At 39.5% G+C, this 25,485-nt stretch overlaps 1 protein-coding gene and 1 long non-coding RNA gene across 4 annotated transcripts in view; one reads left to right on the top strand and one right to left on the bottom strand.

The window, feature by feature from the left end:
• The window catches only part of LOC311441775, a 333,528-nt gene that overhangs the window by 278,051 nt on the left and 29,992 nt on the right, over positions 1-25,485 (top strand). The window lies entirely within an intron of this gene.
• The window catches only part of PLOD2 (procollagen-lysine,2-oxoglutarate 5-dioxygenase 2), a 49,249-nt gene that overhangs the window by 23,071 nt on the left and 693 nt on the right, over positions 1-25,485 (bottom strand). For all 3 annotated transcript variants that reach the window (XM_084528719.1, XM_084528717.1, XM_084528718.1), the window contains exons 2-7: positions 12,779-12,870; positions 11,250-11,386; positions 5,651-5,814; positions 4,408-4,520; positions 2,753-2,816; positions 1,896-1,993 (exon numbers count right to left, since the gene is read on the bottom strand). In XM_084528719.1, the coding sequence (XP_084384845.1) occupies positions 1,896-1,993; positions 2,753-2,816; positions 4,408-4,520; positions 5,651-5,814; positions 11,250-11,386; positions 12,779-12,870 (668 nt within the window). The remainder of the gene's footprint in view (positions 1-1,895; positions 1,994-2,752; positions 2,817-4,407; positions 4,521-5,650; positions 5,815-11,249; positions 11,387-12,778; positions 12,871-25,485) is intronic.

Genomic DNA, 25,485 nt, shown 5'->3' with positions numbered 1-25,485 from the left:
ATGTTGGCAGACTATACCAAGATTCAGAAGCCAGCCAATGGAATGTTTTAAAGCAGCATCTACCTTCTTAACACATTTCAAATTGGCATAGAACAAACTGTACTTTTTCTGTTCATGGACTACCTGGGCTGCCCTGTCCTCCTGGATTCAAAAATTTGGGCAGAGCTTCACACTTCTCTACTACTATTTGCAATGGATCTCATACTACAGCCAGTATGCCTGAGGAAAGGCTGCTTGTCTACTGCTTTTATCAAAACTGGAAGGATAGATTATCATTTTGCACACAGTCCAGACAAATATTCAGCCTGCATTTTATCACACTTCAGAAGGTTTGTGTACATTGAAAGCCATTGACAGATTATAAATAGAATTGTTTCAGAGATATACAATAAGGTCTAAAAAAATTGGGCAAAAAAATGCTATAAGTCACATAATTTGGTCTCTATTTAAAAGAAACATCTCTGACTAGTGCAATTTGTTAATCTGCAAATCAGATTACTTACAAGAAAGTTCTTATAAATACAAAACTTTTTGGAGTTGATTCTGGGAATTAGTTTAGTGCTAGTTTATTTACTAACTACTGAAAACTTTTTCCAATCCCATTTTATTAGTCTTTTTAATACTATTCTGTGCTTAAAACAGAAGAACCTAATCACAGACTGATAAAGTGGTATTTAGTAAGATTTTATTTTGTTTTAAAAATGACAGTTACATGCAGAGATTGAGTTTTGTTTAATGTAGCATAGTTTGTGGATTAGTGTAAGGAGTTTTGGCCTAAACTGTTTGCCCCACTGAAAAATACAGCATCTTTCTTTTCACTGGTAACATGAAAACCCCCACAAAGCCAATGATGAACCAAACTGCCTCTAATTGAGGCAAAATAGCTGAAGCAATATAGCTATAAGCATACAGCTACATATGAAGCCATATCAGGTAATATATTTCATCACTACTGAGTAATAAATTATAAGCCAAACAGATAATGACATTAGTAAATTCACTAGTTCATTATATGAAATACCATGGACACAAAAAAAAACATTTGTTGGGATATGAATGAGTTTCAAGAACCTTTCATTCTCTTTAGAAGTATTTTTCTGAAAGTAATGAGCTACATTAAGGAATGTGCATTCAGAAGAACTTAGAAAGTTGTGGTGCCCAACCCTTCTAATAGGCTCTTTAGGCTATTAGAGATAATAGCCACATGCTTCAAAAAATGCAGCTGCTATACAACCAAGATGTGGCCATTTCTCCCAAAAGAATTATGCCTGGTCCTTTGGACCACCAAATCCCTGTAAGTGGGGAGAACGTCAAATCAGATATTTCATATGGCAGAAACATGGTCCCAGAACTAATGAGTCATGGTTACATTGAAGATAGTAATCAGTGTCACTGAAGATGCAACAAATGTGAACCGTATGTATGCACCTATATGCAGTATATTTTTAGTGTGTGTATACACACGCTCACGTAAGCAGGTCTGTGGTAGGATCAGACAATTGCTGTTTTGTACCCCAGTCTGCAGCTCTTGCTTAGACTTTTCTTCCCTTCAAAACTTTCTGATTACCATTTAATAAACAGATAAAAATTCCTCACTATCTTCAAGAATTATTTTGTGATAGCGAGAAAACTAGCATCAGCTTATTTGCTTCTAATATCTCATGCTCAATGAATTTGGGAGCAAAGTGAGCTGTTCCAGCAGTGATGTCAAGTTAGTGACAACAGAATGACATGACAGAGACTGCTGGTAGAATGGTTTATCCCCGCAAATTTTATTAACATTAATTGGAAGTGAGCAGTAGTGGTGTGCTACAACTGCTTCAGATTCTTCTATTGTTTTTGCCTGAAACAAAATTGCTGTCTTTGCACAAAACCAAAACCCAACTGTCACTCACTTTAGTTGGACCATTTCCAAGAACAGTGACCGGTAATGTCTCATATGCAGAATTCCTTGCTCTTACTTTTCCTTCTTCAAATTTCAGAAGAACTTCATCTGCAAATTAATAAGGAACATACTGTAAAAAGTTTATAAAAATCTAAAACTTCAGATTTCTTTAAGTTCTTGCCGATACAGTATGTCCTACTGTAGCTATCATTTTTAATGTTACTTATCTGGAAGTTAATCTGAAAGTTTTTCAGTTTTTAACCAGATCTTCAACTCTAAGTTCTTTACACCAAATGAGGCTACATTAAGCTTCAGTTTGCCATCAGCAGCTTTCAAAATTTGAATAAAGCCTGATTAAAAAACTAATTTTGTCCAAGAGCTATTTATAAAGAAACTGCATGGTTATTTTAGATATGATCTGAATATAAAGCTGTTCTATAATTGGAGGATAAACATAAGGAAGGAAGTTTGTACAAATGTAGTTTTCAATTTTAATTCAAGACAGTTAAAGAAAGGAAATTGCATATATTGAAATGAATGTGGAATGATATAACATCGAGAATGCAATTTTAATTACCATCCTTACTGTTGTAATTAAGTTTGTGAAAGGCTGATGGAAAGTTTCCCTAACTTTATATTTATTGTTAATTTCATTTATTTAAAATTTTCCTATCTTAAGTCATTATTTTGTCAGTTGAAGCAATCAATTAATAGAAGACCTGAAGACCTGTGATTAATACGGTAATCTGGTTTACCCATACAAATATTTATTTGAAACAAAGAAGCAAAGGAACTATGTTCATGGTAAAGCAAAGAAAGTGTTAATAACACATTTAATGAAATACAATATGCATATCATACACTTACCAATAGCCCCATTTAGAGTCTGGAAAATGGTACATTTGTGGTCCAAAGTAATGTTTATGTGTTCCTGAAATAAAAGTAGCAAAGATGCTGAGGTATTCTAGAAGTCAACACTTTTACTGTCACACTACAGGCACATTACAGTGACAGCAAGTAATTGTGTTAAACTACTTTGCATACTTAGCTCTCAGATTTAATTCTTGATTTTCTACTGTTAAGTTTTGCAGTTCTATAGCAATAAGTTTTATATACACAAAAGCTTTATCTAGACTTGAACAATAAAGATAACTCTCCAAAGAACCTACAATTCGGCAATATAAGCCAAAGAAAATCTGCATCTTATCTTAAAGGATATTTACAATTCTTGGACAAGCAACAAAACTTACTGGCACTTCTTATCAAAATCATTGCATTTCAGTTTAAAAAAATAGAAGAATCAAACATAAGTATCATATCAGAACAGAAAATACCATTGACTTTAAAACACACTCCTAGTAACAAGTTATTATATCTACCTGCATTCCTATTTAGTGTACCTTGTTCTAAAGTTTCAAGATGTTGATAAAAATACATAGCCTTTAAAATAGATTTTAAGGCACTTATTTAGATATGACCGCTTTGAATCGTCCAAGATTTCCTTATATATTCTAATGCTCTGGACATAATCATACAGAGAATCAGTGCTAATGCAGGGCATTGCATCCCAAGCCAGAACTACAGAGGTGTTTTGAAGCACAGTGTAGTGGTGCTCTGTGCAGAGGAACACACTTTGTCTACAATACTCTGTTCAGACAACTAATTGTTATTACTTCTGACTTCAGTGCAGAGTCAGCTCTAGTGTCTCTACTCCGTCTTTTCAATTGTACGTCTAGCATCTGACTTAACTTGCATAAAGACAGTTCAAACACTTCTGTACCTGCACGTACACGTGCTCTACACTGCAGGAACAACTTTATAGAACTTAACACATGTATTTCGAAGACTTGACATCTGATTTTGAGCAATTGTGTGCTTAAGACATTCTCAAAATACTGCAATATCAGCTTGTAAAAGTCCTTTTGCATCAAACATCATTAAAGAGACTTAACTCTTTTTCCAGTATCAGGGCCATGTTTCTAACCTGCCATACTGTAATGCTATGCCACTTGGCAAAGACCTTTGCTAAGCTATGGCTCAAAGGGGTATCACCCCACAATTTCTAATGCAGTCTTATAGAACGTATCTGCATAAAAAGCTGAGGAGCCAGAGGCAGTTGCAGGCAGAACCTGAAATGGCAGCAAGCCAAAATTCAAACAACACTAAATCAGCAAGTAGTTTAGTAACACTCTGGAAAAATGCCACATTCTCCACCTGTCAAACTGCAGAGTACATGGTACCTTCATTCAGATGAATGTTCCTGATCACATACCTCAGAACTATTAGCTCTAACAACAAAGTACAGCCCGCCTGGATCTGCTGGCAGCCTGAGATATTTCAAGTCATGACCCTTCAGAAGCCTGTTCATCACTCTGACAGTAGGAGCCTCCAGTGAACAAACAAGACTGGCAACATGGCATTCAGAAAAAAGGAGACAGTGCTCCTTTGATTTTTATCTCCTGATGTTTTGTGAGGAGCAGCATGCTATTTCAAACAAAGTGAGAAAGCCAATCACTACTTACCCGTGTCAATGGGTCAACATAGATTTTGGTGTAAAACAACTGGTCGTCATCATTATCCTGCAGATTCCATTGCTGCACAATACGATTTATATATGGAGCATAACCAATAAATCCTGCAATATCACACAAATTATTTTCATAAAAAGCACTACTCTGCCAATGTTATCCAGCAGAGACTTCATTCAGACTTCTGGTGCCACCAAAGGAAAAGAAGTTTACACAACTTGGCTCAGCAACATGCATTAGTTTTGTTTTATGTTTGTGAGTTCATAATTAAGGGTTATTTTTATACTAACACTATTTTAAGGGGAAAAATAGGAAATAGAGATGTGCCTTAGATGGTCCTGTGAACTCCACAGCATAAGACTGGGCTACTACTGCTCCCAAGAAAGAAGCCCATCTGTAGGAAAAAAGCTTTGTTTTTATCACTTCCTTCTGGCAGAGAAGCCTGAATCTAATCCTGACAGAAGTACAAGTGGAATACAATTCAAACATGAAATGCATTACATTTAAGTGAAAACAGAAAGATACAGATGATAGGTGAGGTAAAGGGAGAAAGATGTGGGGACAACCAGATCTGCACAGTGCCCAGCACCACATATCCAGAGTGATTTACTATGCTCTGTAGCAGGTAAATGTCAGCATCAATGTATGCATCTGCTAATCAGCTGCAAAATTAAAAAAGCTGGCATTTAAAAAAAAGTGACTGCAAAATTAAAACTGCATTGAGATAAACTGGGAGTAACCCACACTTCTCTTTGAATGAATGGCTCAAGCTGTGCTGCACCATCAGGCAGCACCATCACCAGGGTATGGAGATCCTTCAGAACAAGAGCAGGGAGTTCTGTGATACAGCTCATGACATGCCCCTGCAGATAGCATGTACTACTTTGGCTTGTACCCCTAAATTGTTTCTGAAGTAGATCCAGTTGGTTGCAACTGGGTGATCCCTGCATAGCATTTCACTGCAAGGCAGAGTTACACCCTAGACTGTACTTGATTTATGTGCTTTTCACAACAGTATTGCCAAAAACACCCTAAAAGTTTGAAGGAAATCTTTTCCTGAGCACAGATGAGCAGACATTCAAGGGGCAGGAAGTGGTAAACAGCAAATCCAATCTCCAAGTTGTTCTTGGGGAGTTCAGGAACAACTACACAAAAAAAATACATAGAACAGACAGCCAAAGAGAATCAACATCAAGTTCAAGAGTTCAATGTGTTCAAAAAAAAAAATCACACTTGCCTCCAGAGTTCAGGAATTGTTTTCCACTCCTGACAACAGGATACTTGTCAGCTAGCTTTTTATCTGGCCATATTAGTCCATCTGCTGCAAACACCACTTTATGATTTGTCTCCTGAAATTTCCTTAGCAGTTCTTCAGGCCCCCCTGCAAAGATAACGTTGTAGCTGAAAATGCAGAAAAGATGTCCATTAGATTCATGTGTTTTTTAAACACAGAAACATTAAAATAAAAAGGATTGGATTATTTAACTTTTTAAAATCATATAGACAGCCATTTTATTCTGAAAAGTGACTCAGGAAATAACTACATGATGATACTCAGCAAGTATTATGTAAAAATCCTATACACTTCTAAGAAAATAATCCTCAATACTATTTATCTAACAGTTTCCTCTTCTATTTACACTCATTTTTCTGAGCCTTCTACATTTTGGATGTTCTTCCTTCAGAGTTTGTCTACCTGAAACTGGCTTTTAGATTTCACGTATTGAGTAATGTTTAAGTATATTGTCCCCTTAGAAAACTTATGTTTAAAAGAACAAAATATTTACACATGAAAGAGTAGGACTGAAAAATGATTTAGGTGACTTCCCAGGAAATGCAAGATGATTTTGTTCCAAAATACAATGACACAGACTCTCTTCTAGGAAGTCTTTTTGAGCATGTACTCTTGTTTCTCAACACAATCTAGTTATCCACAAACTTCAACTGTGCTGCATCCTGACAGTATACAGATTTCTGCTTTAATGGTTTTGATGCACTGAATACTTCAGAAGACTCTAAACTTCAGAGTATCTATTTATAAAAAAACATCACCTGCTTTTATGCATTAGTCAGATTTGACTCCTAACTCTCAATGAGATCTACTGGTGGAGAATTCATGCCTAAAAACAGTAGTTATCCGTATCCAGAGATCAGCACTAAACCAAAATAAAAGATACACACAGGTTTAGCAAAAGGTCATGTAGTACCACAAACCTAGCAGTTACATGTTGTTGAATCAAATCTAGATTAATGCCACTGAAAAAAATCAAAATGAGTGTAAATGATTAGAGTATAACTCTCCTTTGTACTTGATAGTACATATAAAAGCATGAATGCACAAACCGCTTCAAGATTCATTTCACATAGCATTCAATGACAAATATTGGAACCTGATCATAGCAGACTAATCTCTGGCAGAAAAAAAGTATTTGGATTTAATGTTACTGTCTCAGCAGCAACATGTGGGCATGTTCTTACTCCACAATCTTAGTCACCAAAAGTCAGCAATCCTGGAATAGAGCAGAAGAAAGGTACAGGTCTGACCTTGATCAAGATCTTGTTCTAAGTATTTGAGCTGGGTTGAAAGGAAGGGCAGTAGTACCCACTCCAGCAGTAAACAAAAAACTTTTTGCATTGCAATGTATTACTCAGCAATAGTGCCAAGAGACCAACCCTTCCTGCCTTCTAGTACTTGGCTATTACAGTTCTGAATTTTTAAAAGCCCTTTCTTCAAAGGGGATTTTATACAATTGGACTAAGAAAACTGAACAGCTGGATTACAAATGCAACAGATCTCCACCACAGAGCAAAGCATGAGCCCTGGAGAGAAAGTGTATTATGTAGTCTATATAAAGCAAGTGGTTTTCTGCAAACTTTTGTTTTTTTGTAACTTTGGCAGAAGAATGTATGAAAAAAGTATAGTGTACATTTTGGAGCTTCCCCAGTTTTACAAAAATGCCTATTTCAGCCCAAAATATATAGAAAAATACTTCCCTCCCTTTCCCATTCAATTGGTGTAGCCCAATCAAAACCAGAATGAGCACAAAGATCAAGGAAGAAACAGGAGACAATTTGAAGACGACAGACAATAACACAGATTTGTCTGAGGCTTTAACTTAATAGCTTGTGGCAGGCTGTGCTTCTCCTCTTTGATCAGGTTAGAGGAACTGCAGGCAGGCACGAAATATCCCTAGAACATTGCTTCCCAAGTTGTGTCATTCTGGAAAAGAGCCAAAGCTGTGCAACACGCTGGGCTAGCCACAGTGTCTGCTTGGGAAGGGGATGTGCTACTTAATACAGCACAGTTTATAATACAAAGCACAGCACAGAGTTCAGCTCAGAACAGATAAACTATATCAGCCATTATTGTAAACTTTACAAACTAAGGGATATTATGCAAGAGCATGAATCCACCACGTACTTATGTTTTCCAATGATTTTAAGATCATAGAATCATAGAATGTCCCAGGTTGGAAGGGACCCACAAGGATCATGGCCTTCTGTTTGGCAAGGAGGGCAAGTAAAGCTGTAACCTGCAGGCTTATTCCACACTCCCTCCCCAGGCAGTGCCTCCACCTCCTGCCCCTTGCTGCCAATCCCTCACCAGCTGCTTTACAGCATTTTCTCTCCAGGCAACAAGAGAACTTCTAGAACCAAGCTAAAACTGATATAGCAACCACTTGTCTTGTTTATCTGCTACATCAGATTATGTTCAGTGTATCCAGCACTTAATTCCTACCATAAGGGAGGACCCACTAAGATCTTTGCCACTAAGGCAAAGTTTAGGCCACTAAGATCTTTGCAAAATGGGTCCCAGGAGAGCTGATACTCTTTCTAGGGAAGGAGGAGTGTGCACATGACTTGTGGTTTAATTTTGAGCAGATCAGAATTGGCCAAAGGAGAGAGTTATATCCAGGAAGAAGCAGGCTGTCCTGGCAAGCTGGAAGAGCTCACATACTCTTATTTATTCTTCATAAATCCTGATTAACTAGAAGGCGAGGGAGGGGGGCGCAGAGAGGAAAGAGTTTCCAGAACTCCAGCCCCATTTCCTGAAGCTCCCAGATGGCAGATGTTCAGGGCTGGAATCCTTCATCCTTTCTTCCTGTTTTGCAGCCACAACCAGAACTGAACATGTGACTTTTGCACCTACAGCTTTTACAACAGTAAGGATTTGTTACTATTTGAGCTGCAAGGTAAGAGCTCAAACTACAAGCAAGAGGGGGCTTGCTGATAACCATGTGCATTGGCAATTCCTGTCTCACATTTTATATTACTTACATGGACTATTAGGCCCCACAGCCACCTTGCTGTGTGCAAAGTATCTCCACCAGAACCACACCTGACTAGCATTTTCTGCACATCTCCAAATGGTTACCCTTCACTTCCTAAGGAATGTTTGAAAAAGTGATTGAGATTTCAGAAATCTTCCATGACCCAAGCCAATTGCTGTGGGAGTTCTGAGTGAGCAGCCACAGCACCAACCATTTCAGTCCAGTTATACTGGCCTTTAGCCAGTTCAATCTGAAATGCTCTAAAGTAAACCAGCAGTTAGCTCGTGCCAAAACAAGCCTAATTTAAATATTATTCCATCTGCAGGCAGAGTGTTTTGCTATCTGCACCTAGACATAAACCATTCACTAAGGAACTGAGTAAGTTCAAACTATTTTCAGATTTGCAAGCCATGTAAAAAAAAAAAGCTCAGAAGATGGCAAGAAGCTACATTTAAATAAACAGCTCACTAGAAAGGACTTGCTTAGTTACAGTAAGTAAACCAGATGTTTCCTTCCCACCCCTCAGTTTAATATTTCAGATGCCTGAGAATTAATATAATGAAAATACTTGAAAAAGAAAGGGAGTTCATTATATTTGACATTTCCAAATTTAGTGCTGTTTCCCAATATTTAAATTACAAACCAGGATTCCTAAAAATGAAAACACTCATTACAATTAAAACATAAGGCTAGAATCAGAAAGAAAACTCTTTCCCCCTTATTTGGAGGCTGTTCCACTAGCTTTAAGTCAATATATGCTTGGGATTATTGTCTTCAAGAATGTGGAAGCCTGAAATTGCAAATTTTCATGGAAAGAAAGATTATGGCATCTGTACTTCAACACACGTAGTCCTCTGTACACTCTCATCCATCCCTATCTAACAGCCCACCCCAAAGAGAATAAATTATGTTGGAGAAGAATTTCAGCTATACAGAAACTGATAAATTTGCATATTTTGCCATATAGCAAGAAAATATTGAGGCATCATGATAAAAATTTCAAAAGTCAGAGTACATAGCAATCATTCTGGAAACATTTGATTCATCTGAGTCTCGTAAAGAACAAAATCACCAAGATTACACTTAAATGGGTGTCAAGTTTTAGAAGATCAGTAGAACAGTATAAACATGTAATATTTACTTTATGAAAGATACTTGATTTTCACGTATTGAATGCAAAACTGCTAATCAAGTCAAAGAAAATAATTGAAGAAAATGAATGTATAGCTCTAAACTGTATGCTATTTTTAAAGTCACTTTTAAAAATAATTTAAGATATTTAAACCATTTCCCATATAAAGCTTGTTCATAAAGTGATTAAGATGACTTAGACATAAGCTTTCTAACTACCTCCTACTTATCACAAGAGGCTAAGTTTAAAAAGAAAAAATGAATTGCATCTTTAAAACTGCTGCCAGTTTAATAGGCTACTCCAGCTTTAACTTCGGCTAAGCGACAAGTGAACTTTTCATTAAATACTACTGTCTGACCACTTTTTCCTTGTGATGAGGTTTGCTGAACAGATCCTGACCAGCTTCTGAATTGCAAAAGGGTCCCTCAAATTCTTGAGCTACCAAATGGAGAGGCAAGTTAAGTGCCGAAGAGAAATCCAGAAGCAGACACCCCAAAACAAGTCAGTAACAGAGCACCAACCATGCACAGAGCTCTAGGCTTGCACTCAGCTGCTCCCAAAGAGCTGGCTGGCTGTGCTCAGGGTTGCATGCCTCTCATTCAGGGCCTGGTCCTGCAGCCTCCTGTAGGATTCCTTCAGTGCTACGAGCCCACTCTGGCATGGAAGACCTTGGTGATGGCCTGAGCTGAGTTCTTAGCTCCTCAAATCATGCTCTTGTCACAGAAGCAAGAGAACAGGATGGGGGAAAAAAGGCAGAGAAGCTATGGAAAAAAAAAAATCTGGTTTTGAACACGTTTGTGCTCCCTGTTTTCTGAGGCAGAAAGAAACCTATCAGGCCTCTAGTGAGGATGTTCAGGCATAGCCCTGCAGCACTCTCCATCCATGCTTCCACCACACAGGCAGCACAGGCACCGGGGACCTATCTGGCACGGAGTCTCCTGTTTCAGTTCTCTAGCATTGAAGGAGATGTCTCCATAAGTGCTTTCCTCAAGAGCCCATTTTCCGTTTTCCTCCACATCATTGATACTTCACGGAACAAGATCACGCTCTGCTGCTGAGCACTTGATTTCTGGAGCTGCTTTTGCCACCCCTCACTCATAGTTCACAGCCACATCCTGCATTACAACAGGGGAACAGGGGAAGGATACATGGTTGCCTGAAAGCCTGTCAGCTCCAACAACATTTTCCACTGCCTCAAGGCAGCAGAACTATGAGCAACTCTTACATCTGTAAATCCTTTAAAAATACCAAAAAAAAAATCAATGACTGCTCCAAGCACAATCTACTATTTTTTATTAATGGAGAAAAATAGAAGCAAACTCAAATAAACAGAGAGAGGGAGAAGCAGCATGCAACTTTCAGCATGCCACATCAGATACTTTTGAGTGACTACCCAGACTAAAATGTAAAGGCAACACACCAGGTTTGCTCACCATTCGACAAACATGACAATCAAGTCCTCTTGATCAGCATAGCTTTCTATGCCTTCTTTCAGCAGTCGAACTTTCTGCCCTCCACCAATAGAGTTAGCCAGCTCACCACCTCTCCACTCTTCACCTTTTCCAAGTACCTGGAATAAGGAAAAAGTGCTTTTTGCTGGTACCAAAAACAAGAGGCTTTTTAAAGTAGATCCTTATTGAAAACAGATGTTAAAGCAGAAGCAACACATTAAAGCACATCAAGCCAGCATTTCCAGCATCATAAGTTTTTCATGTCTGAAGCAGCATTCAGCACAATGACATCACTGCAAAAACATGAGACACATTTCTTAACCAAATAAGAAATGAGCATGCCTTCTTCAGAAAAAAAATAACTGTTTCAAAATTTGTATTAGAAAAAACATTCTGAATGAGACCTTTAAAAGACAATTTAATTGTTTTAGAAACAGGAAGCATAAGAGATGTTGGATCAGGATATTATTAATAAAAACCCAAGCTCCAGTCTTCCCAAAATCCCTCCAGAACACTTCTATAAAAAGTATGGATTTCTCAATTTACAGAGTGCTGCTAAAATCTGGTAAACAAAATTATCCCCTAGCTAGGTCTTATAACCTATTACACCTTAAACCTTTTGTGGGTTTTCAGCATAAAGAACAGAAGATTTTTTTGAACTCCTAGTATATGCAAGAACTGCACTGCATAGTGTTTCAGACGACCTGCAAAACTAATCTGCATACCCAGAGCCCAGGCGTCCCAGGTGCTTCAACACTGCATTAACATATTAGGAAAGGTTCTCTCAGTCTTCCAAGTTCAGCATCTGATATTAAACTTCAGAGACCCAAATTACATCTTAATTATAGTTTAGACACTGTGGTAAGCAAGTGGAAAGTTATCACAACATGATCTGAATTCCTGAATTTTCTCTTGCAGAACCAATTTGTATAGAAGTTTACAAGGAGGTTAGTGCTTTCCTTTTTGCCCCCAAGGTCACGTCAAGGCCAACCTCAATATGTGACATACGGAAATGCAGAACAAGGCATAAAGGGGTGGGAAGAATGACAAACATTTTGTGCTCTCTGAGAACTACAAGTTCTCAGGAAGCACAAGGAAACTTGCAGTCTTGCAGTTGTGACCCTCCCTCCTTCCCCACAGCAGGGCCCCAGCCTTGGTTAAGGAGTACAGGGACACCCAAAGCCTTTTGTGCTGCCACTGCAGCTTCCAGAAGCAGTCATGCACCTGCTCAAACAAAACAAGGAGCACTGAAAAGCAAGGCTACATGATAAATCACAACAGAGCCTACAAGCAACTGTAGACACTGGCCATGGTATTTACTAACCTGCAAAAAAAGTTCTTAAGGCAGTAGAAGAAGCACCCCCCAGAGCACAGGCAGCAGGGCCACCAGCAGGGCTCTGTGACTGTCTTACCTTATCCCAGAGCATGCCCAAGCCAATACACCTTCATCTACTACTGTGCCATCTTAAAGGCTGTGCAGTATGAATAACTGGCATGAGCACATACAGTACCTTCACTGTGTAGTTGAAGTGCCTTGCAGTTTGCATGAAGCGGTGAAAGCCATCAGTTTCTTTAGTTGCTACAGTAAAAACTAGGAGTTTATCTGTAAGAAAAAAGGAAGGAACATAAGTTTTCAGGCCACAGTTATAACAAAAGGATGCTGTACAGCACCGGATCAAGGGGCTTTACAACTCACCTGCATCTGATTCAAAGAGATGAGGCAAACATGCTGTCATATTACAGGCAGGACAGACAAGAACACTGCATTTAAAATTATCCTCAGGAAGAGGAAGCAAAGTAACATCTGCTCTGTAAACAACTGGCTCAAGAGATAAAAACAAAGCTAGTATGACCGCTGGACAGGAAGGAATCTTTGAAACAAAAGTAGTTTATTACTTCATCTGAGCAAATCCTGTCACAGGACTAAATGGTACCAAATGGTACCAGAGGACTTCACCCAGCAGTGAGCAGAGGAAACCAGTCCCCTAGCAGGTTGCATGCAGTGCTTTTAAGTCCTTGATCAGAGACAAGAGCATGTGTGTTGTTTTTTTTTTATTATTTGTTTTATTCAGAATCTGATGTCTGCAGGTTATACCAGGTGTAATTTTGACCTCTTAACTGCATGCAAGCAAGTGGCCATGCAACCAACTTCCTTTTCATATCCTAGGGCTTTTACATATCCTAGGGCTTTTGACATAGTTCAAGTGAGGCCATGAATTCCCACAGAACAGTTTGATATTTTCCCAATGAAATGACTGGACAATGTTCCATACCTTACGCAATATACTGCATAATCAAGGTGCATAATTGGAAACTATCAAAGATACAGGACCCCTATCCAACATCAAGTTTTTAATCAGACCTGCCTGAATCCCAGAGCACATTGTAGCTCTCCCATTTGGCCCGAGTTCAAGTAACAGATGCCCTCTGAACACAGCCCAGGGGATCAGTCCATACAGAACATGAAATTAATCACCTCTAATGGGTATTCTAGACACAGTGCCTGTTGTTGCCTCACTTTCCTATAAAACATCCTCTGGGTTGATCCTCACTAGCACAGTAATACTTGCTAGAGGTGGCTGCTGTGAAAAACATTTGTATTAACCCTTCGGTCTCTTCCACTCTTGCAGACTTTGCAGCCCTCAGATACACGAGAGCTCATCACAACTAAACCATGCCACGAAGTTCTACATGCACATGTTTCCTGAAGCCCTCCAGTGATGGTGGTCAACTACTTCCCTGGTCAACTTATTCCAATGCTGCACAACCCTTTCAGTAAATATATGGTATGTATATATGATGCTTTCTCTACCAGTCTCAGTTTGTAGGTTTTTGTGACCTGGATGTGGTTTCTCTATACCCTGAACCACTTGATCCATTTCTTCACCTTGCTCTTACCTAGTCATTCACCAAACTGATGTAATCTTTAAACAATGACAGCCACACATGCCCAGTACCTACTCCATGAAAAACACAATTTTGCTTGTTCAGAATAGACCTTTTGCAGCTTTGCACTGGCACTGCCCAAGTTCAGCTGCAGACAGCGCTACCTGCCCTACCCTCATTCATGATTTTGGGGACTTCTCTCATATCCTTCCCACCCAGCTTTTGTGGGGACACACCACTCACTGACTGGTCCTAGAGAAGATTTTACGTGCTGGCTCTGCCAACCAGACTGATACTCCTGTAACAGAGTACACAGCAAAGAAACTGGCAATATTTAAAATGCTTCAATCAACTCAACCTGGACACCCAAAAAATTGGAGAAGACAGTTTTAAAAGGTGTATTACACCATCTTTTTTCCATATGAGAGCTAGGAGCCTTTTGTAAGCAAGAATCAGAACAAAATCCCATGAGTACACCTCAGAAGGGCAGCAGAACCCTCAAAGAGGATTCCAGCACAATACACTCACACTGACTCACAGGCAGACATAAGCACAGCAATAATAGTTCATTACATTCTTTTAAAGGTCACAATCTAAAGTAATTCTACAGGAATCACCACAGAATAGTGGAAGAACATGATATCTTAGATTATGGCTAAAACAGAACTGATTACAGAAGGTAGGATTTTTCACTGTGGAACAGATAAAGGAAAATCTGATCATACCAGACTGCACCACCAAGCCAAGTGAATCCATTACTGACAGTTTCCTAGATGAACAGAAAAGCACTAACTGTAACTGCAAAATTTGGTAGAGGTAGACATTTTTCCATCTAGTCCTAGTCTTCAGTGGAACTTCCTGAGTAATGCAAAGAGCAAGGATCTCAAAACCAGAACTTGACTACATGATATAAGTGATAAGATGTGGACTGCATCAGATCAATCTTATTTTATCCCCCACAGTAGCTAAGTCTAATAGAGACAGTATTAAATATACAAGTACTGTCTGGCAAGTACAAAGTAATTTAGCATTCTATGTGATACTGTTACTCTATTTTAAATGAGACCCACAGTAATTCCACCTACACACTGTTCATGCATTTCAAGACTCACTGTGCAGTCTGGTATGTTACTTGAGTTACATTGACATGAAAATGAAAGAATCAGTATGACGCTCATAGTGAATGAAGCCATATAAATAGACTGCCTGTGACAGTTTTACAAACATTCACAAAATAAACAGGAAGCTATTTTTATAAAGGTTCTGTTTGTTTTGGAAATGCTTTCTTTTCATTATACTTGCCAATGTTTTTTGTTGATGTTCGTGTGTTTGTTTTTTTTTTTTTTTAAAAACAGATGAAGAGATTTAAAATGCATTATTTCAATGTCTATGCTGTACTGCCACAGACCTTTACCTGCATGTGGTACTTAAATATTTTTTATGTGCAGCAGAATTGTAATTACATCATTATTTAGAGTATTTAGAATTTTTATTTAGAGCCTGTAAATAATCTCAAACTCTAAGTAGACTAATTAGTCTTAGTGGTTGTTTGTTTTGGTTCTTGGTTGGTTGGTTTTGTGCACACAGACTGGCCTGTTTCAAATAAAGGAGCAGAAAAGACATGCTTTTATCCTGTAAAAAGTGGGCACAGAGAAGACATGGCAGAGTATATCTGTGCACTGCTAGCCAGTTTCTCAGACCCCCCAGCAACCACTGTGGCCAAGTACTCCCCAGTAGGTGAGCTACAAAATTCTCAGCCTCCACAGAAACACTGTGATAGCCTCCAGCTGAAGCAATACAGCTCTGCTTTGCCACTGAGCTTAGACACAAACCCCCACCCTGCCCTCCACCCAGAGGCCTTCCCACAGGAGCTCTGCTGCACAGTCTTACACCCGAGACTTGAGCTATCTAGCTTCTGTCTGATTGGCCCCCATAAGGAGGGACAGATGTGCACATGGCAGTTCTCTCCAACTATAACAGCATCCCCAAAATACAAAAATACAGGCAAACCCACAAACACAGCAGGAAGCCACTGCCCTGCCCACACAGGCTGCCCAGCAGGGCCTGCAGCCCACCACAGCTGTCACTGCAGGGGTCACCATGCCTGGCACCCGCTCCTGCGAGCTGAGACAGTCTGTGTGAAAATGGAACACAAACCCTATACTGAGGTTCAACAGGAAGGCATGGGAAGAAAAAGAATCTCTTCAGAGCTTCATGCCAGATATGAGGGTGCTGAAGTTACTACAGTGCAATTATTCCAGACAGCTTTCAGATAGTTACATTCACAAAACAGCTGTTCTGTTTTGAAAACAAGCCTGAGAGCACACGTTCGGCCAAGAGAAGTATATCCAGTGACAAGCAGAATTCATTTTTACATGCGAACTAGGAAACCTTTTAGTTCTCAAGTTGTGAAAGACAACAGTAGAGCTCAGGCAACACATTAAGAAACCCAATGAATGTTTATCAAAACACTTCACTCCTTTTGTGCTGCTACTATCATGGATCTGACTGTATCACAAATATTTATTTTTAGAAATAAGAGCCATAAGACAGAGCCTTTGTTTGCAATGATTTGCATGGTGAGGTCTCAGCCTGTGCTGCCATGGCAGAACTGCGCTAAGTTGTGGTGACCTCTCTGCTCATACCTTGGCAAAGGAACAGGCCAAGTGCTGCAGTCCTCACACACCTACATGGTTCTTATTTATTGTGAGTGAACACTGACAGATTACTACATAATTCCTACCAGGGGTTATGGGCACTAGCACAGTACCTTTAGAGCAGCCAAGAATGAGGCTGTTGCTTACAGCCACAAGGGAGCTGACATTTAGCCCTCGGATTCAACTGCCAGGGACTTCTCTGGGGTAGGCATAAGCTGTGAAAAATCAAACAATATCTGCACACAGCACCATGTTATGCCATTGAATCCTATGCCTATCTGTAAAACTAGTGGCTTATAATGGTAAATAAATGACTGGTTCTTCAAAAATGGTTTGATCCATGTCCTAGTGTCTATAGGAAACAGTCTTATTGCAAAGTAATCCACCAAAGGTTTCCAGCAAACAAATGAACAAATTGCTAGAGGCTATGGAAAAGCTTTGGGAACTGGAAATCTAATAGGAACACCTCCATGGATTTTAAAGACAAATATATACACACTGTAAAATACACATATTACAGTTCTCTAGGGAAAGCCTGGTAACCTTGGCAGTTATCTGTGTGACCTTAATCCAAGGCATAGGCTTGGGCAGATGCCTGGAGGGGAGAAGGCACATGGACACATTCAAGTGCAATAAAGAAGCTATGTAGTTGTATCTGTTATTTCTCCCAGACCTCTAGAAATGGAGGAGATAAACAGGATACAATTTAAAAAAAAGACTGGATTTAGCTTGCCTTTAAACCACACTGGAGTATGCTTCATCACTGGAGAGATGAACTAAAATGTACCACAGCTGAAAGTGTTTTCAGTCTGGATTCCTCCTCTGCCACACAGCAAGAGAACAGTCATAAGAAATGTTTAAAAGCATGGTAAACTGAGAAGTAGCTGTCAGAATGACACTAAACAGTCCCAGCTAACCACAGACTTCTGATTGAACTTCTGCTAATATTTATTATTTCCACAGATTAACTGTTAATAAGAAAAAAATAACGAAAAGTTTGTTTGGTTTTTGATTACAGCTTTCAATGCGCCTGCTTATTCCCACAGCAGACAACTTACCCCACAGCCAGTCACCAGAAACTGAGCAATGCCATCCAACGTCTGCATCCAGAAGGGAATGAGAATGCAGCCAGTGGCCCAAGTGGAACCTGAGGACTTGTCCTCACACTATTTTCCTTCCTCATGCACCTCACATAAAGCACATAGTGATCAACAAAATATGTTCTGAGACTTTCAGTAGTCTGAATTAGAAACCAAATGAACAGATAATTAGCAGTTTACTCATTCTTTCCATCCTCCCTGCTCTTCTGAAAAGGGAAGATTTGTGTCTAGAGGAGAAATCACCATCAGCAGCCATGCACACAGCATAGAAACTTGCAAACCAGCAGCTCCTGGGAATACCTCCCAGCATGTCACCAGCCCAGGTGGTTTGTAGAGTAAGCCATTTTAACATCATTGCCCCAAAAAGCAAGTGGAGTTAAAGAAGGACAATAGTACAGGCTGAGCTGTATGCAGGTCAGCTAGTACGCTGTGAAAGCATGATCCACACATCATTATAGATTCTTATAATTTCATGATAGAACAGTAAGTTTTGGAAGAAGTAAAGGATACTTAGTAATAGACTACAACTAACCTCCTGTAATTTCTCTAACAGATGAGAGATATTTCTGGAAGTTATCCCAGAAAAATGTGAAATCCTGTCCAATATCTTCTGAACAAGACAAAACTTACATAGATCCAAACAACTCAAAACTACTATGCCAACTAAGAAGTCAGAATGCTAAAGACCACTTTCAAAACTCAGACTTTTAGCACAAAAGCTTTTACTTGTCTTTCAGGAAGACAGTATTAAACTTCTCAAAAGGAAAACTTTTTCCTCTAAACAAAAAAAAGTTATAGCCTTAACCTTGAATCTTAAGCCAAATAAACTTTTGAAAATCCACATACTCTAAAAAGATGAGTTGGAAACAGAATAAACTCATCACATGTAATGTAGCCATAATTACAAATTATACCTACATATATATACCTGGCTAATGTAATCCAGCAGCAAACAAATAAGATCTTCAGTACACAATGTGAAAAAACACGAACTTTAACACATACATCTATCCCATGGTACTTTACATGACTTCCAGTCAAAGAAAGCAGTAAGCAATTCTGGTAAGAGTTTCTGGTCAAATAAAGCTGCTAGCAAAACAAGGTGGAAGAGTCACATAAAGCTGTTTATTTCACCCCAGATTTTCTGAATAGCACTGGATGTACTGAATAGCCAGCATGGTCTTTCGTAAGAAAGCTGTCCCTAGCCAGGCTACAGGACTAGTGAAGGCAGAAAGCCTTCAGAAACAGTCTAGGGAAAAAATATAAAATGTATAGAATGTATAATTGCCCAGTTTGTTAGTTTCAAACAGCTGGTACTGTTACAATTTCCTCAGTAACAATACACTTTGCCTGCTTCTGCTGCTTCTCATGTGTTTTTTTTGTTTGTTTGGTTTTTTAAAGGAACAAAGAAGCCGCACTAGCAGAAATTAGTGCTTACAGTAAGCAAAAGTTGCTCTGAAATTTTCTCATAATACAGAACTTATACTAGATTGGCACATACTAATACACAGTCCCTGAACAGGGTAGTAGGTTTATTTTTCATGCTATGTGAAATTGATGCTCTCTACTTAGAAAACTCAGAAAAAAAATAAAAAGATTTAACATTCAAGAGTCCCCTTATTATTAAAAACATCCACAATCTAAATCAATCTATAAAGAGGCAAACAGTGTATTTCAGCATCTAAAGTCTGCTATAAAAATAGTAAAGATTCCTCATGCAAAGAAATCCTCTCCCTTTAAGTCGCAGCCCACAAGGTGCAGACAGGCAGTTCATTCCTCCATACATCCCAGCTCCACAGCAAGCCTGCGGTTCTGCTGCTTACTGCCTGCCTTCTACCACATTATTTCTGGTGTCACCTTAATAAAGCATCTGAAATGTTTATATGGAAGTGACTAACTGTTGAATATAGCTGGTTTGAAAAATAATAATAAAAAACACCACCTGGTGATCAACTCTGTGAGGCACATACACACTGTCAGATAAAGATCAGCAACTACTCCCAATATTAATACACAACCATTTTTAAAAAACATTTGCAAGTTGGCTCCGCCTCAGCTATTACACATATATATTAATTTTTAAAAAATTATTTTCAATTCAGTGGTACTGCAGTCAACACAGGCTCATTAAGACCTGTGTGTGCGCTCATCAATCACCCCAGCACTGGCCACTGCTCAGGCCCGCACTCCTAATGTGAGACTTCCTGAACAAACCCAGACACAAGCTGCAGCACTTACAGGGTTTTTCCACCAGCTGCAGGAGACTTGGGTGAGACCCTGTTTACTGAATCAGTCTGTAGTAGAACAAAGACAAGACCTATTTCTTAGTCTCCAGACAAGGAAAAGAATTATTAATGAATGTTTGCACATGGTATCTTTGCAAAGCATGAAGCAACTCCTCCAAGGAGAGCTGCCCAGCTTCCTGATATGCAGCAAACAGATTGGGTGATGGGGTTACAGCAGTTTATGAGTGCCCAGATGGCAGTTAGACACAGAAGTCCCTCTGAGAGAGGCAGGGATAGAGCCACAACAGCAGCTGGGCTGGGTGTGTTCATGCCTGATGGACAGTCTGACTGTGATCTGCCACAGGCTGCACAGCTGGGGCCAGGGGACAACTAACATCAGCTGCTTGAGTGAGAAAGGTTACTCAGCTTCCACCTTTTAATAGCCTTGCCCTTTGTCTCTCTCATAAATGTGTGTCTGTAGAAGAGCATGCTGTAGAAGAGCAAGGCTAAGCTGTTATTCAGCAAGTCCAGCTGTTTAAACAAGCGGTCACACACAACACCAGGCATCATTAAATCTTGTTTGTGGACAGCTAATCAAGCCATCAGTGAAACTCTGCAATTAAGATTTGCAATAATGATTTTTCCTTTGACTAGTATTTGTTTAACAGAGTGGAGCTGGAGCTGTCTTGAAGAGGCATAACCAACCTGGATGCCTGCACTCTGTCCAGCCTGCTTCCAGACACTGGACATGCAAAACACAACCTCTGATCTCCACAGCCCAGCTTGGACTGTTTCAGTAACTGAACAGAAATGCAGGCCCCACAGCTCTGGGAGGAGAAAACCACACTTTTTGGAGGCCTTTTCTATGTGAAAGAGGGACTACAACTCCACACTTGCAACAGAAAGGTAGCGTCTGTCCCAAGCAAGCCATTCCTTGAAGCCACAGAACAGCACCCAGGACTTCTGCCCTGCTTCTGACACTAAACACCAGGACACAGTATGAATGATGTGTATTTCAAGGCACTCATAACAAACAGCCAAGACTAGCAACTTCAGTTACTAGGTTTATGGACCCAGTCCTGATCTTACACAAAGATGTTTTACAGTGATATAAAACAGAATTAGTGAACTGCTTATGAAAGCCTAAAGAAATACTTTGTTGTATTAAACTTTCATGCTAGATTCAAAACTACACAATCCAGTTTCACTTCTTTTTAAATGGCAGAGAACTTCAGTTGCTAAACAAGATACATTTTATCTTCTGCACAGTTGATTTCAGTGAGACCCTCTGGTGGTCAATGTACTTAATCTGCTACTTAGACCCCCCCAGGTACAAAAATAACTCTCAAAGGAACAGCACTTAAACACCAGATCTATTTTTGTTTAGCACTTTCCTGTCTTTTTTCTTAGTTTGTTTGTATGTTTTTCCCTAATCAAATGTCTGCATTACTTACAAATACTGCATGTCAGCTTTAAAAGACATTCGCAGTTACATTTCAAGGATCACTACTACCATTAAAATGGACACACACCCATGTCCTACATCTGTTTTCTAAGAAAATCCACAGTGGACCAATTGAGTTGCAACTTATTACAAGGAAAAAAAAAATGTTAGAACACTTTCAAAGGATAGCCTGAAAGAACTGGTGGGCCAACCACTAAAAGTGATTTTCTTTACAGTTTTCCTATAAATTAGGATGTTTTAACTATGGCAGAGTTCTATTGATTAGCCTTAAACTATTAAAGAAGTTGATATGTAATTACTTTGTATTACATCACAAAAATAGTTGTTTGAAAATAAATTTAAGCAATCCACAGTAATCTACAGTATTTTTGATTTTGATTTGAGTAGGAACATATTGAAATGATCATATGTTAACTGCATAATTTATCTGCCAATAATCTAAATAGTTCAACAATTAGTAGATACCTGAATTTCTGTAGTGCTTGTTTTGAAGCACTATGAAACTCTTAATTAAAAATAAAGACATGCAAGTAGACAATGAGAACGTGGAAAAGGCAGATTACTGTCAAGATATCAAATTAAAGATTTATTCTATTTCTTTGTGTTTGCACCCCTCCCCCCCCCCCACTACAAATTATTTCTTTTGAGAAGCTAGAGTTCATGTTATAATCTGTTGATTTTATTTACATAGTCTCCTCATGGCCAGTATAGTCTCTACTTTTAAAACTGAATTCATCATAAAGAAATACCAAAAAGCAGTTCTACCACAGAACTTACAGCATATACACCACAGTGGTGTCAGACTGTGCTTGCAAGCACGTATTCCTCGATGATTAAGTGTCACTTATTCTACAACATTCACGACATTCCTACGCACACAGACACATTCTTGTTACGGATCTGTTTGGTCAAGTTGTGCTCCGTGCTGAAGGGAACTAAGCTGTGTTTAAATTAAGAGAGAATAAAAATATTCTTCATTTTCAAAATCTCTCTCCTTGCTGGTCCCTCAAGAACTATAAAAACAAATATTATAAATTAAAATAAAAATGCCCTGATTGTGACCATACCTGCTCCTCATGCCAAGAGAAATTACTTGACACACTGCTCCAGTGAATTAAGTTTTAAACAGATTAGCAGCTCAACAGAAATGCAAAGGTGTTCCTTCTGATCATGCAGTGTAATAGCAGTAGCTCAACAAACTAAACAGCTCCCTATGAAAAGGCTGAGTCACTTAAATAAGTAGGAGTGATGGTGAAAAAAAGACAAGAACTCAGACAAATTATGACTCTCCAGAATATTCAGCCAGTGCAAAAATGTTTGAGAAATAATCTTAGTTTAGATCCTTGACAGAAACATTTCAGGCAAAGCCTTCCTGGCTAGCATAACATGGTGGTCATTCCACTGCACTTTTACACAGTAACTTACAGCACCACTGTTACTTACAGCTATGTTACTTTTTCCTGTTTTAATTAGAAATGCATTTTCTGGTTAAAGATCCGGTGATCTTACTTGATTGCACCGCATATCTCAGCAAGAGCAATATCATATCCACCACAGGAAAGTAAAAACCTGACCAAAAAGCTCAAGTTCATTCTTCTTCATCAGAGGCTTCCATTATGCAGCCTCTCAAACAGGTACTACAAGGACCTCAGATTGCCTACACAGTCTGCCTTCACACACAGCAATATATTCAAGGGGAAAAACATGTGATAGAAGGATGACTTTGTACCCTGATCCCAAATACTCCCCAGAAAATTGTGATGAACATGTCTGGCACACAGGTAAACCAGCACAGCTAGGGCCCTGGGCACAGCCATGCCTTTACCCCTCACCTGTTGGAAGCAGGTGGCAGCACTCTCCTCCTGTCCTCACAGGCACATCCTGTACAGAGGCACAGACCTCCTTAGGGACAGCACCAGCATAGCTTCACAAGCTCTTGCAGCAGTTTCAGATACTGTGGTGACAAGCTGGGACAAAAGCAGTATCAGCATAGAAGCACAAAATAGAAAACTTTGCAAGAGGAAGATGGGGAGTGCTGTACTTATGGCCTCCACCAAATAGTCTTTCAGTTTTTTCAGTATGTGTTTAGATGCTGAAGTGATCAAATCCCCTTGCTTCTTTACTAGAGAGCCTCAGTGAAAGGGCTATAATCGTAAATCACAATGATCAGTTTGGCTGACCTCAAAATACAACAAGAGTAATGGCAATAGTACATGCTGCATCTCCGGGCAAACCCCCCCGTAGCTACACCCATTACCTGCTATTGCCCAAAGTGCTTGCAGCCAGCACAAGAAGCCACACTGCCTAGCCACGTCAGCACTGGAAGCCACCTCTGCTCTCCACAACAAACCCTAAATCCTCACCCCTGCATTTGGGGAAGCACACACAGATGGCAGCAACACCCAGTCAGCTCAACACTTGCCAGTTCACTGCTTTTACAACCTGTAGCAGCAACTGGACCACGCAGCCAAGTGACCAAGCCCACTGCCTCTGGGGAACAGACCCAATAACAGCAGGGAAATCCATATTCTCAGTGGGAAGTGAGAATGAAAAATGTCTTTATCACTCCCTTTCCACATCTCCTGCAGCACTGCAAGGTAAGCAACAGGAATACACTGATGCCATTGTTCTACACTAAAACTTCTACGTCTTCACCACCCAGGAGTCAGAGTCCACATTCACACACAAAGAATAAAGAGAAGTAGACTAGACTAGAAAGTAAAGTCAGATTCTTAGAACTGAAAGCACACTAAGGGCTGTTCCTCTTCAAGCAAACACAACAGACTTGGGGATAACATTTAATGGTTAAAACTAGAATGAAAACGAGCAATGCAGCAGGCAGCAGCTGGGGTCAAGAAACCACTCCTTGAGTAGCTTCTACTCAGCAGTTTGCTACAGTAGAATACAGACTGTTTTTGTGTAACATTTTTTATTATTTATCTAGATGTAGCAATTTGTTTATAGTTTGCTGAATCAGTGTAACATCCACCACTCTGAACTACAGTCTGATTCTCACACCTTTGAACACCAGCAGGATTTAAAACCAGAACTGGTTACTAGGCCAGCCGTTAACTTACATCGGCCTGAGATCCCACAGCTAAAACACCTAGCTTAAAAATACATTGAATAGATATTGCAGAGAACAAATGTAACTGTGATTGCTACAACCAACTGCCAAGGGAGCCTGCCCTGACCACAGACACAGGAGCTCAGTGTTTTGCCCAAAACACACCCTAGGAGGCTGCAGCTCTGCGAGCCTGCCCTGGCCCAGACAGCAGTGCTCAGGGCACTCAGAGCATGAGCAACAGCACACACTGCAGCCTTCAGAGAACCCCACAGAATGACCAAAAGTAGCAAAAGAAAAAAGCTGGGCATGAGCAGTGCTTGATATCCATCCACACCAAGTTTTTTCTTACACTGGTTATCAGCTAAGGCAGCAGATTTCCAGTCAAAAATCAGAATTTGCTGAAAACGAGATCGTAGAAAGCAGAGCTTCTTTCAGCACACCAAAATGAAAATTAAGCCAGATAATAAAAATAACTGGATTACACTCTTGAGTAAACAAGGCAGGAAATAAAATTACTTCAGATTTCATGTGGTAACAGTTTAGTAGGATGGAATACCTTTCTATTTCTAGAACAGAAATACAGACTCTAAAGCAGCACTGGCACAAGACATATGTTCTGGCATATAGTCTGATGCACATGTGTTTGGACACCTCTCTTTGAGGGAATTTCCTGTATACATTCTTTTATTTTACATGCTGAAGATAAAATTGCTTTCTACCTTCTGGCTCCTCGAAGCTAAAGAGACTACAAAGCACAAGGAGCAATGAGAGAACAAGACTCTGAGGGTCGGCTTACTTTTTGCCTGAAAAAGTGCACT

Source organism: Aythya ferina, assembly GCF_964211825.1.
Source record: "Aythya ferina genome assembly, chromosome: 9".
Classification (NCBI taxonomy): domain Eukaryota; kingdom Metazoa; phylum Chordata; class Aves; order Anseriformes; family Anatidae; genus Aythya; species Aythya ferina.
The sequence above is the reverse complement of the archived record's forward strand: the minus strand, read 5'-3'. Positions and strand labels throughout refer to the sequence as shown.